The sequence below is a fragment of the Muscardinus avellanarius genome (assembly GCF_963383645.1).
Source record: "Muscardinus avellanarius genome assembly, chromosome: 20".
Taxonomy (NCBI): Eukaryota; Metazoa; Chordata; class Mammalia; order Rodentia; family Gliridae; genus Muscardinus; species Muscardinus avellanarius.
In genome coordinates, this window is record NC_137806.1 from 25,878,458 (window position 1) to 25,895,680 (window position 17,223).

General features: G+C 42.4%; 1 protein-coding gene across 1 annotated transcript in view; it reads right to left on the bottom strand.

Moving 5' to 3' along the window:
* Positions 1-17,223, bottom strand: part of TASOR2 (transcription activation suppressor family member 2) — a gene marked incomplete at both ends in the record, with an annotated part of 59,435 nt that overhangs the window by 22,404 nt on the left and 19,808 nt on the right. The window contains 11 exon segments of the mRNA XM_080717219.1: positions 804-1,511; positions 3,222-3,284; positions 3,376-3,448; positions 5,061-5,164; positions 7,261-7,373; positions 10,528-10,627; positions 10,827-10,850; positions 10,853-10,958; positions 11,107-11,244; positions 13,578-13,669; positions 17,122-17,194. Coding sequence (XP_080573345.1) covers positions 804-1,511; positions 3,222-3,284; positions 3,376-3,448; positions 5,061-5,164; positions 7,261-7,373; positions 10,528-10,627; positions 10,827-10,850; positions 10,853-10,958; positions 11,107-11,244; positions 13,578-13,669; positions 17,122-17,194 — 1,594 coding nt within the window.

Genomic DNA, 17,223 nt, shown 5'->3' on the forward strand with positions numbered 1-17,223 from the left:
ACTGTATTCACAAAGAGCTAGATTATGCATCTTACTTTCCTACTAACGGACACCTAGAGTTTAATACCATCTGAAAATAAACTTAAGAGAAGGTAAGGGGTACCGAGGAATGTGTGTGCCTGGTTTTACCTCCCCCAAATCTACTATATTACAAAAGATCACCTCTTACAAAACGCTTTGCTTTACTTGCAGAGAGTAAGGAAGGGGCTAAAGTTGGAGGTAGGTGGGGAAGAAAGTCTGCTTAAATTATCACACGGCAGAAGTGTCAAGCTGGGCGTGGGGCGCACGCTTGTCATCCCAGCGTTCGGGAGGCTGACACAGGAGGATTGTGGTCGTGACAGCCGCAGCTACTTAGTGAGGTCCTTGCAACTCAGTGAGACCCAGTTTCAAAATAAAGAATAAAAAGTAGGGTCAAGGTGTAGCTTAGAGGTAGAAGGCCCCTGAGTTTCATCTCTAGTACTAAAAAAAAAAAAAAAAATCCTCTCATTCAAAAAAAACTTCCCTCAAGCTGTCACTCACAGACTTACATTCATTCTAGGAAGGAGGTGTAATTACTTTCTGTGCCATCCTCTGAGGTTTCACAAGTGGTACATAATGAGCTTTTGACTTACCACAGTTTTCCAGCGCTTAATTTCCCACGTTTTATCTAGATCGGCGCTACAAAGCTTTCGCAGGCATGCCAGTCACCTGGGGAGATTATGCCTGCAATTCTTACAAACCTGTAGCCTATGGCTAAGCCGTGAGCACAAATCCGCACAGGAACAGGGTCGAGTACCAGTAACAACCCACATAAATGCGCTCACCTCTTTTTCTTTTTTGAGGAAACTGTCCTTTCACCAGCTTGAGCGTTGTGGGGGAGCGGGAGCCGCTGTCAGGACTGGGCGCGGCTCTCTTGGGGAGCGGGCGGCACAGGCTGACCCTTTTGCTCCGCACCGTGGGCGGTGTGCTGGCTTTTCTCTTCGGCTGGACTCTCAGGTTGGAGGGCGGAACCACAGCGCCCTTCTTCGCTCTCACCACTTCTTCAGCATTCTTTTCTGTTTCCGTTTCTTTTCTTATTTCTGCCTCTGAGTCAAGAAACTCAGGATCTGGAGTCATCACTAAAGAAAATCCGGCATCACAAATCCCATCCGAGACGCAAGGAGACTGAGGACGCTCCGCCCCTGGATCCAAAGCCGCAGACACTTCCAAAGTGTAGCCACTGGGGTCTGCGAAGTAGGACTTCAACTGAGCTAAAGACTGCGGAGGGCACTTCTCAGGGGGAGGAGCCACGTCGAAACCACCAGCCGATCTCCCAAAGAACGCAGTCTTTTTCATTCCATCCCGGGAAACAGCCAAGGAGGGGCTTCTGTCTGCTTTGTACAGTTCTTGGAAATTATGTTTCACTAATATGTTTGGACAAGTCCCTTCTCCAGGAAGCGATCTCTTTGCTTCTAGTAGGGCACGATTAAGGGCAGGTAGAACAGGAGTCACCTTCGATGAGATATCGTCTTCAGCTTTCCAATCTTTCACCCCTGAAATAAATGCAGCAAGAACATTAGAAACCTGCGGTGGTTTTGCTGCTGCTTTCATGAAACATGTAGGAAAAAAAAGTTTTAGATGAAATGGCCAAATATGCGACAGCGTTTCAAAGGAAAACTGAAATGCCAACTAAGACTTAAACATATCTTTTTAGTTGAATTTAGAAGCACACTGAACACGTCATTTGCAGTGTCATTGCTGGGTCAGAGAGCAGTCTGTGCCTGCCTGTTGGCCCCTCGCTGGGCCAGGAGACGAGGGCAGCCCACAGCCTGCACAGCAGCAGCCAGAGCCTCCCAGTGCTGGCCGGCCTGGGTCTCCATTTTGCGGTGCCTATATCCTTGTTTTACGCTATCTTCTTTTATACGTACCGTACATGACATGAATCAACTGAACTGAAGGAAATAAAGGCCCTAAATAATACCCAAGTCTCATTGAAATAATAGTTGCTAATCTTATCACCTTTTCTATCAAATGACACAAACATTTAAAAAAACAAACGGAACCAACGTCTGTCTGTTGTACCTTCTCCACTGGGCTCATTTTTTGATTGCTAAGTTTTAGCAAACTGTCGAATTAAAGAAACTAGTGTGGGGAAGAGAGGTCTAGGTCTCTGAATCGGTTAATAAAAAACAAGAATACTTCAGAGACGGCAGCAACACAAACCCTCATATGACAAGAGACTCTCAGTGCCCGGTAAATGGAAACAGAAATTATATCATCCTTTTAAAAAAGAAAATACCTGAAGAATGACTTAAATACATTTTTACAGAAATTATTAGGAGAAGGAAAAGAAGAGCCAATAAGAATGAACGGGGAACTGTGGCTGGAAGGGAAAATGCAAATCCTTTTATTTGCATTTTGTCATTTAGAGAAAACAAGTGGAGCAAATAAAACATAAAACGCCCCTGTGTTCGCAGAGACATGGTTCACAGCCAGGAGAGCAGCATTTTTCAGGCAACGCCATTATTTTAAGAAGGAACCTGAATCTGGGCATGGTGGTGCACACCTGCAATCCCAGTACTCGGGAGGCTGATTAAGAACTGCAGGTTCGAGGCCAGCAGACTTACTAAATTGCTGCCTTTAAACTTACTAAATTGCTGGCTTTAAACCCATGACCTTTCTGCATCAGCCTCTGATGTACTGGGATTAATACACACCTGGTTAGATCATATTTCTGAACCTTTTGGCCTATTATACTCCCCTAAAAACCTTGCTAGATCTATTTTTTTAACTGTCTTCTGAAAATTTAGTATCACAGATATACTGCCTATCTCTTTAGGTATTGTAAAAGTGACATTTTTCACCACCAGGAGCCAAGATTTGGTCCTTTATGGAGTCAGTGTCACCCTGAAAAAACATGGGCCAAATACAGAGACCGGCTAGACAAAGACAGCACCAGTGTGACCAAGTCCTGTCTTCTGAACAGACTACGGTAGAGGCCGCTCTTAGAGACTGTTGCCGAGTAATGCATGAACTCCATTTTACATGTGCTCAACAGAGGCACCTTGGAGAGATCAAGGCGGAGATGTCAGCAGTCACTGGAGAAGTGAGGAAAAGGCTGAGCTACACTTGCACGAGAGGCCGGGAAGCCAGCCAGGAAGGGAAGGAAAGAGAGTTACTGCAAGGAAGAGCAGGTGGCCTTGTCAGTGCTGGGTGCGGGAGCAGGTCAGGTGAGGACTGGGAATGTCGCCGATGGCGCTCACCTGTGGCCACAGGCGAGTGGATCAAGTGCAGCCCGTGCAGCCCCGGTGGCTCGGCTCCACACCCTGCACAGGAGGAGAGGTGGGAAGGTGAGGCTCAGGTCACTGTGAGAGCAAACACAACAAAGAGTCTTCAAAAGAGAAGGGCTGTCCTTACCTGGTTCTGGTATTAAGGCTGACGATGTAAGTAAAATGAAAAACCCCCGATCTTCTAAGCGTTTGATGATTGCCTTAAAAATAAATAAAAGAAGATCCTTCAAGCATCTCTATTATACTTAGTGTTATTTTGAACTCAAGAAAATTAAAACAAAATTCTTGAAATGTTCATGTTTCTAGGAACCACAGCAATTCTGTCCCCACTACTAGAAACTGCCAGTTCCTTGGCTCAAATAATCCTGGCCCTGTTCTAACTAAGTATAATAACTAGAACGGGAAGGGTCAGCCTAGAATAGCGCTCAATTTAACAGATTAATCAGAAAAGCCTTATTCTTTTTCCCCAGTGGGATGGTTGATATTTACAACCACTGAGAGTAGTCAATATGTCAGCATGTAGCCACCAAGTCAAGATGAATCAGATGCCTAAGAAACACCAGGTTTCCATGAAAAATTCTTAAAAGCTTGGAATTAGCCAGGTGCACGCTTGTAATCCCAGCATTCAGGAGGCTGAGACAGGAAGATCACGGTTCACGGACAGCCTCAGCTACTTAGTGAGGCCCTCTGCAACTTAGTGAGACCCTATTTCAAAATAAAAAATAAAAAAATAGGGCAGGGGGTGTAGCTTGGAGGTAGAGACAAAATAATCAGGTCCCATGGAACCAAGAAATATAGATGAAAATAAAATTCTACCCCCAGACCCCCCCCCCAAAAAAAAGCTTTGAATTAGAAAGACTAGAAGATGAGCCAGGCATGATGGAGCTCGCGTGCAATCCCAGTACTTGGGAGGCTGAGACAGGAAGATGGCAGGTTCAAGGACAGCCTCAGCTATATAGTGGGACTCAGCAATCTAATGAGACCCTGGTTCAAAACGAAGAATAAAAAGACCTGGGGTTATAGCTTGGAGGTCGGATGCTTCTGGGTTTAATCCCCAGTACCAGGGGGAGAAAAAGAAAAAAGGAAAAGAAAGACTAAAGACTAAAGACTAGAAGATATCATTCAATAGAAGAATACTTTCTATCAAATCTTAGAGACAAAACAGTCAGGTCCCATGGAACCAAGAAATAAGAGTTGAAAGCCAAATCCCACCCTTGAGACTCCAGTTAGATCTTAAGCTACAAATAAGAAGCAGCGCTAAGATTCTCAGCACTGCGGAATTCTGTCTCTACGCAGCAGAGAAAAAGCTGTCATTCCAGACAATAAAGTTAACATTTCTTCTTTTCCATGTCAAAAACATACATATCCACAACACAGATAAAACTCTATGTAACATTTAATCTGAGGTACAAAAATGTCCTGGAATACAAGGGAGGTGAACACGTGTCAAGTCACTAAATATGGCGACAAGGCCAATAAATTTATTTTACAAGCGTGGTGGCGCACGCTTGTAATCCCTGCGCTTGGGAGGCAGAGACAGGAGGATCGCGCAGGTTCCAAGCCAGCCGCGCTGGCTTACGAGACCCTGTTTCAAAATATTAAAAAAAAAATAGGTCTGGGAGTGTAGCCCGGAGGAAGATGGGTTTCCAGGAACCCCAGTACCACCAAAAAAAAAAAATAATAATAAATAAATAAATAAAGTGACGAAACCCTTCTGGAAGGCGAAGCTTACTCAATCCAGACACAGCCAAGTACCAACCGATTTCTCAATAAAGGAGAAAAATAACTGCAATTTAAATGAATGGTTCTTACCAACTGCTTCTTCTGAATGTAGTCTGTTAGTTTATCTACTTTCCCCCCTTGTTTGTTCGACAGTTCTACCTCATACAAATCGAAGTACAAATCTTGGCAAGAGACTGTAAAGAAAAATCAGAAAAACACATTTCTTATTTTTTATTTTATTTTATTTATTTATTTTTGGTGATACGGGGGTTCCTGGAAACCCTCTACCTCCAGGCTACACTCCCAGACCTATTTTTTTTTATACTTTTTATTTGGAAACAGGGTCTCTTACGCCAGGGCGGCTGGCTTTGAAACTGTGCGATCCTCCTATCTCTGCCTCCCAAGCGCAGGGATCACACGCGTGCGCCACCACGCCCGTGATCCTTGTACTTGGAAGACTGAGATAGGAGCATAGCAGGTTTGAGGACAGCCTCAGCAAGTATTGAGACTCTCAACCTAGTGAGACTCTGTTTCAAAATAAAAATAAAATAGAGCTGGAGGTGTAGACTGGAGGTAGAATGTCCCTAGGTTCAATCCCCAGTGCCATACACACAACACACACACACACACAACATACAACACACACACACAACATACAACACACACACACACACACACACACTACTATTGTTATAATTAATTCATTTAATGTTACAAAAATGAAAGAGAAGCTAAGAAAACCACTTAAAAATCCTTTCTCACTTAATTTTCTTAAGTTATAACTCTCTTTAAAATGTCCAGCTATACCACTCCTGGGCCGGGTGTGGTAGGGCACGCTTGTAATCCCCGCGCTTGGGAGGCTGAGACAGGAGGATCGCACGGATTCAAAGCCAGCCTCAGCTACTTAGTGAGGCTTTCATCAACTTAGTGAGACCCTGTTTCCAAAAAAAAAAAAAAAAAAAAAAAAAAAAAGGTCTGGGAGTATAGCACGGAGGTAGAAAGCCTCTGGGTTCCACCCCCAGTACCACCACAAAATTATACCACTCCTGGGCTTTAAAAATAGTAAAATTATGGAACCAAGCTAAATATCCATCAACAGATGAATGGATTTATAAAATTATGGGATTTCTACACAATGGAATTCTACTCAGCAATAGAGTAAAACAAAATAATGTCATTTGCTGGAAAATGGATGGGCGTGGAGAATGTTATATGAAGGAAAAGCTGCTATAGCATGAGGGCGGGGGGAGGGAGGGTCAATGGAAGAATCACCTCCCCGACATTATGAAGCTAGGGGAGAAGATGCCGATGCCCATCTGAGCACCCTGTGTGGGGAGCGGGAGGGAGTGGGAGGGAGCCAGGAGAGCCCGCCCAGCGCCATGTGCATGCCCGCCGCCATCACTGTGAACTGCGCCACGACGTGAGACTGTAATGCAGCAATGAAAGCATGTTACAAGCAAACGCATCTCTTTAATAAAGTTGCTGAAATAATGACTTCAAAACAAAGCCCCACTTGCACTGACTGTTGTAGGATTAACAAGACAATACTTTGTAAATAAAATAAACATGAATATTCCATGCATGAACCTAAAACCAAAATTTTTCTTCTCCGAATTTTCTTTCCTTTTAATTTAAAAAGTAGGTAAATAGGCTGAGTGCGGTGGTGCATGCCTGTAACCGCACCATGTTTAAGGCTGAGATAGGAGATGAGAGGCTCAAGACCAGCCCCAGGAGCCTTGTATTGAGTTCAAATCCCAGTGCCAAAAAGCAGCACACAAACAAATAAAAACAAAAAGCTGCTGCCTTTGGGACGACTGGTTATGAGTTTGCAGTTACTCTGAATACCTTTCTGCCCGACGCTCTCAGTATTCTATACCCAAATCAGTCCTGGCCGTCTTAGATGAAACTACCTTTCCTAGTTTCTAGTTGTCTTCCAAGGAATGGGAGAACATGGCAACTCAGGAACTTTCTCAGAACCCCCTTTTAAGAGTCACTTCAGATGCAACAGCAAAGCGTGTGAGCTTGGGAGGGAGGGAGGGAAGGAGGGAGGGAAGGAGGGAGGGAGGGACGAGGGATGGAGGGAAGGGGGAGGGAGAGAAGAAGGGAGGGAAGGAGGGAGGGAGGAAGGGAGGGAAGGAGGGACGGACGGAGAGAGGGACGAGGGAGCGAGGGAAGGATGGAGAGATGGATGGAGGGAGGGAGGGAGGGAGGGAGGAAGGGAGGGAGGGAGGGAGGGAAGGAGGGACGGAGGGAGGGAGGGGCGGGCGATCCACGCCAGGATGTGCCCTACGTGTCAACTTGCCTCTCTGCTCCAGGTAACTCTGTTTTCTGAAGGCAGCTTCTGGCAGTCGTTTCTTCAAAGAAGACACTTCCATCACATACTTAAAATCTAATTCCGGTGGTCTAAAAACAAAAACAAGAATATCAAGCACTTTAATGAATGCTGAAATTATAGTTCCACGGTTTTCATTTTTACCATAAATGCAAAAAATATTAACTACAAATGGCCTTCAAATGGATAAACTTCAAGTTACATAATACACACATTTATATACAGTACAGATCGTGCATGGAACTCATAGGTACTGTATGAAAACAGACTCACGTTTTTTGAATACATGTTTTTTTTGGTACACTCAAAATATGTCAACGAATCAAAAATACTGAAATTAAAAATTTTTCAAAATTATGTAAGAGTTGGGAACGCTTGGTAATAATGAATTGCACTACAGAATAAAACATACAGATAGTTTGTTTCATCTCTCCAATTTTTATTTATTTATTTATTTATTTTTGGTGGTACTGGGGGTGGAACCCAGGGGCTTTTCTACCTCCGGGCTACACTCCCAGACCCATTTTATATTTTATTTGGAAACAGGGTCTCACTAAGCTGCTGAGAGCCTCACTCAGTAGCCAGGGCTGGCTTCGAACCCGTGCCATCCTCCTGTCTCAGCTTCCCAAGCGCGGGGATTACAAGCCTGCGCCACTGCGCCTGGCTCATCTCTCCAATTTTAAGACTTATTTTGGAAGTTTTAGACCAGCAAAGTTGCAAACATAGTACAAAAAAATTCTTTTAAATCCCTCTTTCCCCAAATGTCAACAACCTATCATGTTTGTTAGTTCCTTCTTTTTCTCTACACACATTAATTCTTTGTTCTTGTTTCTTGTGGTGTTGGAGATTGACCCCAGGGGCATTCGATCTCCAAGCTACATCAGCAGCTCTATTTTATTTATTATTTTGAAAAAGGGTCTCACTAAGTTACTAAGGGCCTTATTATGTTGCCGAGGCTGGCCTCAAACCTGAGTTCCTCCCATGTCAGTCTCCCAAGTATTGGGAACAGGTGTGCACCACCATGTCCGGCTAATTCTGGGGTAGGTGGGTGGGTGCGTGTGTGCGTGTCTTAGTTATTGGGGATTGAATCCAGGAGCATTCTACCTCTGTGCAAAAGTTCCATCTCTGTTTTACTTTTTATTTTGGAACAGAGTTGCTGAGGCTGGCTGGGATTATAAGCATGCCCCAGCTGGGCATGGTGGCACACACTTGTAATCCCAGCATTTGGGAGGCTGAGACGAGAGGATCACGGTTCGAGGACAGCCTCAGCTACTACTTAGTGAGGCCACTTGCAACTCAGTGAGATCCCATTTTAAAATAAAGAATAAAAAATAGGGCTGAGGGTGTAGCTCAGAGGTAGAATGCTCCCGGGTTCCATTCCCAGTACCTCAAAAAAAAAAAAAAAAAAAAAAAAAAAGAAGCATGCCCCTCCACGCCCAGCTAATTCTGATTCTTTTGAGAGTAAGATATAAATGTGATTCTCTTTAACCCCAAGTATTTCACGTTTCCTATAAAAAAGAAATGTTTTTGTACAAAGACAAAGCAATCGGCAAAATCAGGAAATTCATACTGAAAGAGTACTATTGCTTAACCTAACTCAGCCTTATTCAGATTTCATCTACTATCTTATTAAGATCACCCACAGCAAACAACTTCTATTCAGGATAAACAAAACATTTTTTTAATCACGGCTTGAACTTCCTTTTATCTGGAATGTTTCTTAGTCTCTATTTTCAAAAACCTAGACATTTTAAGCAATGCAGACCACTTTGTGGAATGGCAGTCTGTGGAGGTCTAATGTTTCTTCATCATCGGCAACACCACAGACAGAAGGAATACTGCCCTTCTTGCACGTATCGGGCGCTCAGGGCATCTACCCCATCGACGGCTGCATTAACTTCTTGGTTATGGGACATGCTTGTCTTCCCCACCAGAAAGTCTGCTACTGTAGACTTCTGTGTGTTGTTAATAAGGAAGTGGCGGAGAGATTAAGTCATACAAATATCAAATTTGTACTTACTATTTAGCATCCACTTCATTATATTACAGCATTTTTTTCTGTTTCTTAGTTGTACTCTATACTTAATAGTGAGGAAAAACTTCCTTCTTTCCTATTTATATTCACAGAATTCTCTCTCTCTCTCTCTTTTTTTTTTTTTTTGCGGTACTGTGGATGGAACCCAGCGACATTCGACCTCTGAGAGATACCCCCTGCCCTATTTTTTTTACTCTTTATTTTGAAACGGGGTCTCACTGAGTTGCAAAGGGCCTCACTAAGTAGCTGAGGCTGTCGGCGAACCGCGATCCTCCCGTCTCAGCCTCCCAAATGCTGGGATGACAAGCGTGCGTCAATACGCCCAGCTCACAGAATTCTTACTTTACTTATAAAAAGGTCAATAGAAATAAAATGAATTCTGAAACCATATCAGTTTTCACTTTTTTTTTTTTTTGTGGTATTGGGAATAGAAACTAGGGACCTTCTACTTCTGGGCTATACACCCAGCCCTATTTTATTTTTTATTTGGAAACAGGGCCTAGGTTGCTAAGGCTGGCTTCGAACCTGTAATCCTTCGGTCTCAGCTTCCCAAGTACTACAATTACAAGCATGAGCCACCGCATCCAGCTTTGCCTTCTATTTCAATTAAATTACGTCTACCTTTGAATGTTTGGGGTTACTGAGTAAAAACAGCCTGGACAAAGTTGTTTTAAGATTGTCCTTCACAGTGTGTCAGGAAAAATATTCACTGTGTAAATTCCTTACGCTATGAATAGATGTAATGGCCACTTTCACATTTTTCTAAGAGAATCATGAAAATCAGACACAGCAAGTCATTAAATACGCAATAAATAATAGGGTTGAGTGGCAATAATCTGCTCTATTTGTCATTCTAGAAAATGTGATTTGTTTTCAGAAAAAGTCAAACCTGTTATCAAATAACTTATTCTTAGCGCCATTTCATTAACAGATTAGAATCCAGGTCTCCTGTGCCACAGGGCCTTGTGCTCTAGACACCTATTCAAGTTTCCTGAACTAAAACCCGGGATGACTGCTGGAATTCACACCAACACCACTCATCAAGGCCTGAAGATGAGAAGTAAATCACAATTAGGAGCTGGGTGCAGCCCGGGGGTGGAGTGCTTGCCAAGCACGCACAGGGCCGGGGTCAGATGCCCGGCACTGGGGCAATGCTGACACGAACAGCAGGACACCCAGGGTGTACTTACAGCCGTGCCGGAGTTACTGTACCGCGAGCGGACCACAGAGTGACGTCGCACAGCACACAACCGTGAACGGCTAACTTCCCTTTCCATGGAGAAGGGAGAACTAAGTTAAGAAAGGAGGATAAAAAAGGAAATTGTTTTTTGAACAAAACATTTACTAAGAAAAAAATTAACTGAATCAAATCTACAAAATAATTTCTTACCAGTTTTATTGGGTTCAAGTCTAGAAAAGAAAACAAAAGGGGGCATCTTTAATATAAGAGCAAAGGAAACAAAGCCGGCGAGACAGAGCACGCAGCCACTACTTACATGCTCGGAGGAGCTGGCGCTGCCATCTTGCTGGGCTCCCTGTACTGAAAAGCTACAATTATACGAGGACAGATCTGTCTGGGTCGCTTAATAACAGCGCTGCCTGAAAGTTCATAGAGGTAATACTGAAAAAAACAAAAATAAATACTATCGGCACTATGGCATTAGAGATGTATCAAATTTATTGTCCCCTCCCGGCCCTGAAATTTAACACAACAGATTCAAAACTGCATTTTGGCTATTACCCACTGATTCAGAGGTGAAGGACTGTACCTGACTCAGTTCAAAGGCACGAAAGTGACTGGTCGTAGGAGAGACTTTGTTAATATCTGCAGCCACGTGGCAGTCATAGCCCAAAGATGGCCTCCTGTAGTTCGTTGTGTAATTCTCAGAAACAAACTTGATTTTTCCCTGGAACAAAAATATTAAGACTAATCAGATTTATGTTAAATCAGAATATACTTATTCGTACTATTCAGGTTCATTTATCCATCCCTTTATTCAATTGATCAGATGGGTTGAGTCATACCCTAGAATTCATTTAAAAGCAGCCTAATGCCAGGTGTGGTGGCACACACTGGTAATCCCAGCAGTCGGGAGGCTGAGACAGGAGGATCAAAGTTCGAGGACAGCCTCAGCTACTTAGTGAGGCCCTCTACAACTCAGTGAAGACCCTATTTCAAAATAAAGAATAAAAAATAGTGATAGGGTTAAAGGTGTAGCTCGGAGGTAGAATGCCCCTGGGTTCAATCCCCAGTACTACCAAAAAAAAAAAAGTAGCCTAACAAGAATGCGGATGTGTTTTCACTACCAATGACTGCAGTAAGAATTTTACTGAGACAAACAGTGAGCTTAAGGCCAGCAATAGTCGTACTTATCCACAAACTCCTCAAAACTGTATTGAAAAAATCTTGTGTTTCTGGGCATCTTCCTCCCCTCCCCTCCCCTCCCCCCCTCTTCCTTCCTTCCTTCTTTCCTTTCCTTTCCTTTCCTTTTCTTTGTGGTACTGGATATGGAACCCGGGGGCATTTACCTCAAAGCTACACTCCCAGCCCTATTTTTTATTCTTTATTTTGAAACAGGGTCTCGCTGAGTTACAAAGGGCCTAAGTGGCTGAGGCTGTCCGCTAACTCGGATCCTCCTGTCTCAGCCTCCCAAATGCTGGGATTACAAGTATGTGCCACCACCCGGCTTTCTGGACATCTTTCTGAGACAAATGCTTAGTATAGCTTTTAGCATAATATCAAAGGAATACATGAATCATTCCAAATTTAAGAGAACCATTTGTTTAAGAGGAAAACTATATAGTCCACTGTCTTTTATGATATACTGAATGGCTACTCAGAGATGGGACCAGAAAACACAACAAATAGGACCCCAAACTTTGCGCTGGGCGTGGTGGCGCACACTTGTAATCCCAGTTCTTGGGATGCTGAGAATTGAGGATTGCGGGTTCTTGACCAGCCTCAGCTACTTAGTGAGGCCCTCTACAACGTAGTGAGACCCTGTTTCAAAATAAAGAATCAAAAATAGGGCTAGGGTATAGCTCAGAGGTAGAATGCCCCTAGGTTACATCCCCAGTACCACTAAAAAAAAAAAAAAAAAAAAAACCCAAAACTCTAAACACTGTAAAAGATGAGTTTCCAAACTGAAGTATTAACCAATTGTCAACTGTGTCAGGGCCCGGTCAGCAAGAAGCAAATATGTGGCAGGCAGATGGCACTGTCCACTGAAAAGTCAATAGAACTTCTCATTTCAGACTTCTCTTTAAAGATGAACATAATGAAATATCACAGTGATTTAAAAAAGGTGACTGAATAACACAATGACATAAGATATTCACAATATGTTAAAAATTAGCATGTAAGTATATAAAGCATAAACTTTCAGTGGGTTAAGAAACCAAATATATGAAAAAATTAAGAGTACAAAGTATATACTGTGTGTTATACCAAAGTGAGGTATGGGGCTATAGACAATTTTATTTTATAAGAATACAATTCATTCTTTTTGAAAAAGGTTTTCTGTTGCTCTTGAAGTATTCATTTATAGAACCACCAAAGCAGCCAAAGGAGATGAACAGAGCACCGCCCAGGAAACAACCACAACCTCTGCCTTCTCCCACTGGGCATTTCATGGCACCGAGCATGATTTGCTTCTGTGAAATAAAAATAAGGACAAAGAACATACAGACAAAAAGTGAAAGGAGTCTCCAGTCGGACAGGGAGGAGACGCTGGCGGAAACCAGCCCAGCACCGGGTCAAGCCCGATGTGGGTCAGCTGCACCCACAGCCCACGTGTTGCAGCCTAATGAAACCATCTATTACAGATCAGAGAAAGACAGTGAGAAGGAAAAGCAAGCACTGCACATCCAAGCAGTGTTAGATTCCCCTCTATGTACTTAGGGAAAAAAACTTTAAGATATAGAGTTTACACTCAAAGGAGAAACAGAAAAAAAAAAGTCAGCGTGTTGGGTTTGTTACAAAAGAACTTAAGACAGTAAGAAAGCTAAAATAAACCAATAAAGAAGACCACAGAAATGCCTTCAAAAACCAATCGGCCTCTAGCTGTGAACAGGGCTGATGTTTGAAGGATACTCAATATAAAGTCTTTATTTCTGCTGCATTTGGATAGCCACCTTTAACAAGGACTACGTTTATAGTTAATAATCTACAAAGAATCTCACAGATAGATAATCTTCAGTTTTTAAAAGAAAATTACATAAGAGCACATCTGGGCTTTACCTTGATTAGATTAAAAATTACAACATAACCAGATTTCCCGTGATACCATGGTCTTGGATGCAGATAGTCTGAGTACTTGGAAATGTATACACCTACAAAAGCATAAAACATAACTTATAAGCACATGTTGTATCTGAGGGCACACAAAAATGGAGACAAACATCGCTATGGGCAATAACACAGCAGGTATGAAGAACTCTAAGAACACAAGAAAATATAATTACACTTGGTCCAAAAGGAGTAATAAAACAGACGCATAAAAGATGGTAAACTGGGAGGGGCGGGGCACTCAGCAGTGTGTGAACATACGCCATTGTCAACACGACCCACATTATGATGTGGGACTACAGTGCGCCAATAAAATCAAATGCTTATATACTTTCCATGTCATTAAAAATAAATGAATATCACAATGTACAAAAAAAAAGATGGTAAAGTATTTAGGATATGGCCCACAGCATCGGGCACAGGGCAGGGCAGTGCTGGCTGGGAAGCTCTTTGTGTATCTGGATTACAAAGCTTGGGCTTTATTCTGGAGGCAGCAGAGAAACATCAGAGGTTTGAAGTAGCTGACTGCTCAGGAGAGGGGAGGAATTACACATGAGAAAACCAGTTAGAGAGCTGGGAGAAGAGAAGAGGATTCCAGCACGGCCTATTGGTAAAAAGAGAGCAGAGGGCAGGCCAGAGAAAGGGCTAAAGTGACTTCTGAAAGAAGACAGGATGGGAAATTTTCAGAGTGAGAAAGAGCAAGAAATCTGTGATTAAAAGCTTGAGTTTCGCCGGACGTGGTGGTGCACGCTTGTAATCCCCGCGCTTGGGAGGTGGAGACGGGAGGATCGTGCTGGTTCGGAGTCAGCCTCGCTGGCTTAAGAGACACTGTTTCCAAATAAAAAAATATAAAATAGGTCTGGGAGTGTAGCCCATAGGTAGAAGGGCTTCCAGGAACCCCAGTACCACAAAAAAAAAAAAAAAAAAAAAAAAAAGCTTGAGTTTCAGTTAGAAGTCAGTCACTCAAGGAGGGAAGGTAGGCCTGGGTCACAGGCATATACACCAAAGGGCTGGTTTGAAGACTTAAGATGAATACAAACACTATATTAATATAAATATTGCTATTATACACAGAACTATCCAGTTCTGTACAAACCCCAAAACTACACAGTACTGACAGTGGTGTTATTCTATCGTCAACCCCAGCATATGTGTTTACCAAGGACGTGTCCTTGTCAGGGATAACACACACAGCTTTTACCTTAACCTCTGTACCGAAGCCCGCTGCTCAAAAACCAGCACAAAGCCAGATGATTGTGGCCATGTAGGGAAACTTCCATAGTTTCTGAGATGTTGTGATTTGCTTTCAAATTCTTTAGAAAAATTTTAAATAAAGCAAATAATGCAAAATATCTGTTAAACTTAGGTGCTGGGTATATCATACTTTTTTAAATTTTGGTACTAGAGACTGAACCCAGAGGTGTTCTACCTCTGAGCTACATTCCAGTCCTATTTTTTTTTTTTTTTTTTTAATTTTGGAACAGGGTCTGAGTAACCAAGGACTTTGCGAAGTTAGAGGCTAGCTGCAAATCTGCGATCCTCTTGTCTCAACCTCCCAAGTACTGTAGCCATTCACCACCACACCTGGCCCAGACTATGCTTATGCTTTATAATTTTCTCTATGCTTGAATTTTCATAATGAAGAAAGTGGGGTGAAAAGGCAGGAGAGCAGAAAACAGGTTTTATGTAGTGTCATTGCTATTATAAATGTATTACACGTAAGGTGCTTTAGAAGATATGACTTGGATGTAAGCTTAAAAATTTTGTTTTACAGAGTTACCATATGATTCAATGATTCTACTCCTAGTTCTATTCCCAAGAAAAGAAATGCCGTATTACTCATAATAGCCAAAGTGTGGAAGCAACCCAAATGCCTACCAATTAATGAGTGAATGAAGAAAATGTGGTATAACCACGTACTATATTATTCAACCACAAAAAAGAATGAGGAATGAAGTACAGGTACAAATTCCAAAATAGAGAAACCTCAAAAACATTATGCTAAATAAATGAAGTTACTCACAAAAGACCATATATTGTATGATTTCATTTAAGTGACTATCCAGAACAGGCAAATCTACAGGGGCATAAAGTAGATTAGTGGTTGCCTAGGGCTGGTGATAGAAATGGGATGTCACCGTTAATTGCCATAGGATTTCTTTTTTTGGCGATGAAAATAGTCTATAATTGATTAGAGTGATGGTACACAACTCTGTCAATGTGCTAGAATAAAAGAAAACCCACACTGAATCGTACAGTTTAAATAAATGAATTCCACCATAGGAATTATATCTCAATATAAGTATTAAAAAAAAAAAAGGTCAGCAGGGCTCTAGCCATGAAGCCCAATAATTCTTCTCGGTCCTCATCTTTACAATCTGTAGTGCTCAGCGCTGCAAAACACCCACTGCTTTAAATTCCGCTTGGTGTAAAATTCTACTTCCCGATTCTCCATCCAGCGGACCGCTCTGGATCCTTCCTTACTCTATTATCTTCCCGTCTCCCTACTCTCCAGTCCCATCCGTGGTCCAAAGTTGCTCTCGGCCGTCTTCTCCCACTATACCATCCCACACAGTATCTCTGCTTCGACTAACACCCTGTCCCAGACCCAATTCTGATCACTTCCCCGACTGTTTTACCATCTGCAGGTATTGTTTCAGAAACACCCAGGAAAAGCTCATTTCTCAACGTTAACTCATAAAAACAGAGCTGCCTTTTTACTGAGAAATCAGTAGTTATGAGCCCCTGGGCTAACAAGCACCTTACATAGGCAGGCACACGCCTCACGGCAACTCTATAAAATAGTTTAATCTATTTTCCAAATGAGAAAACTAAAGAGTAAAAAGTAGTGCTGACCATGTTCTTAGCCATTACATTATTATCTCTCTTAACTCACCAGCTCCCCACCGCTCTGCGTCTCTCCTGTCTCCTCTACTGGTGATATCACTATTGTCTATGCGTTAGCCCTGCACTGGATTCTTTCCTACGCCTTAACATTCCAGAGTTGCCAAGTTTGGTTCAGTTCTATAGTCTCTGTTCTTATGGCCATTATGACAGGTTAAAAGAGATCCTATGACAGGATTAATCTCTGGCACTGAAAGTACTTTAACTTTTAGATTCTAAACTCATATGTTTAAAATTTTGACTTCTAAGCGAGGCATGGTGGCTCACGCTTATAATCCCAGCACTGGAGAGGCTGAGATAGGAGGATCACAGGTTCTTGGCCAAACTCAGTTACTTAGTGAGGCCCTCTGCAACTTAGTGAGACCCTGTTTCAAAAATAAAGAATAAAAATTAGGGCTGGGGGTGTAGCTCGGAAGTAGAATGCCCTTGGGTTCAATCTCTAGTACTACAAAAAAAAAAAAAAAAAATCTGAATCTAAAGATTATGATCAGGTTGATATTAATGAAACTGGCTTTGAATTCAGGTATGTTAGGAAATTAACTAAACCTCACTTGATCTCACAGAAAAAGACACCCCTGTCCCTTAGACTTACCTCTGGCTGGGTCACCCAGAGTGCTAACAGAACTGGTGCCAATACAGACTCCACGCTGACATACCACTTTTGCCTTTAAACAAAAGATACTAGTTTTGCTTA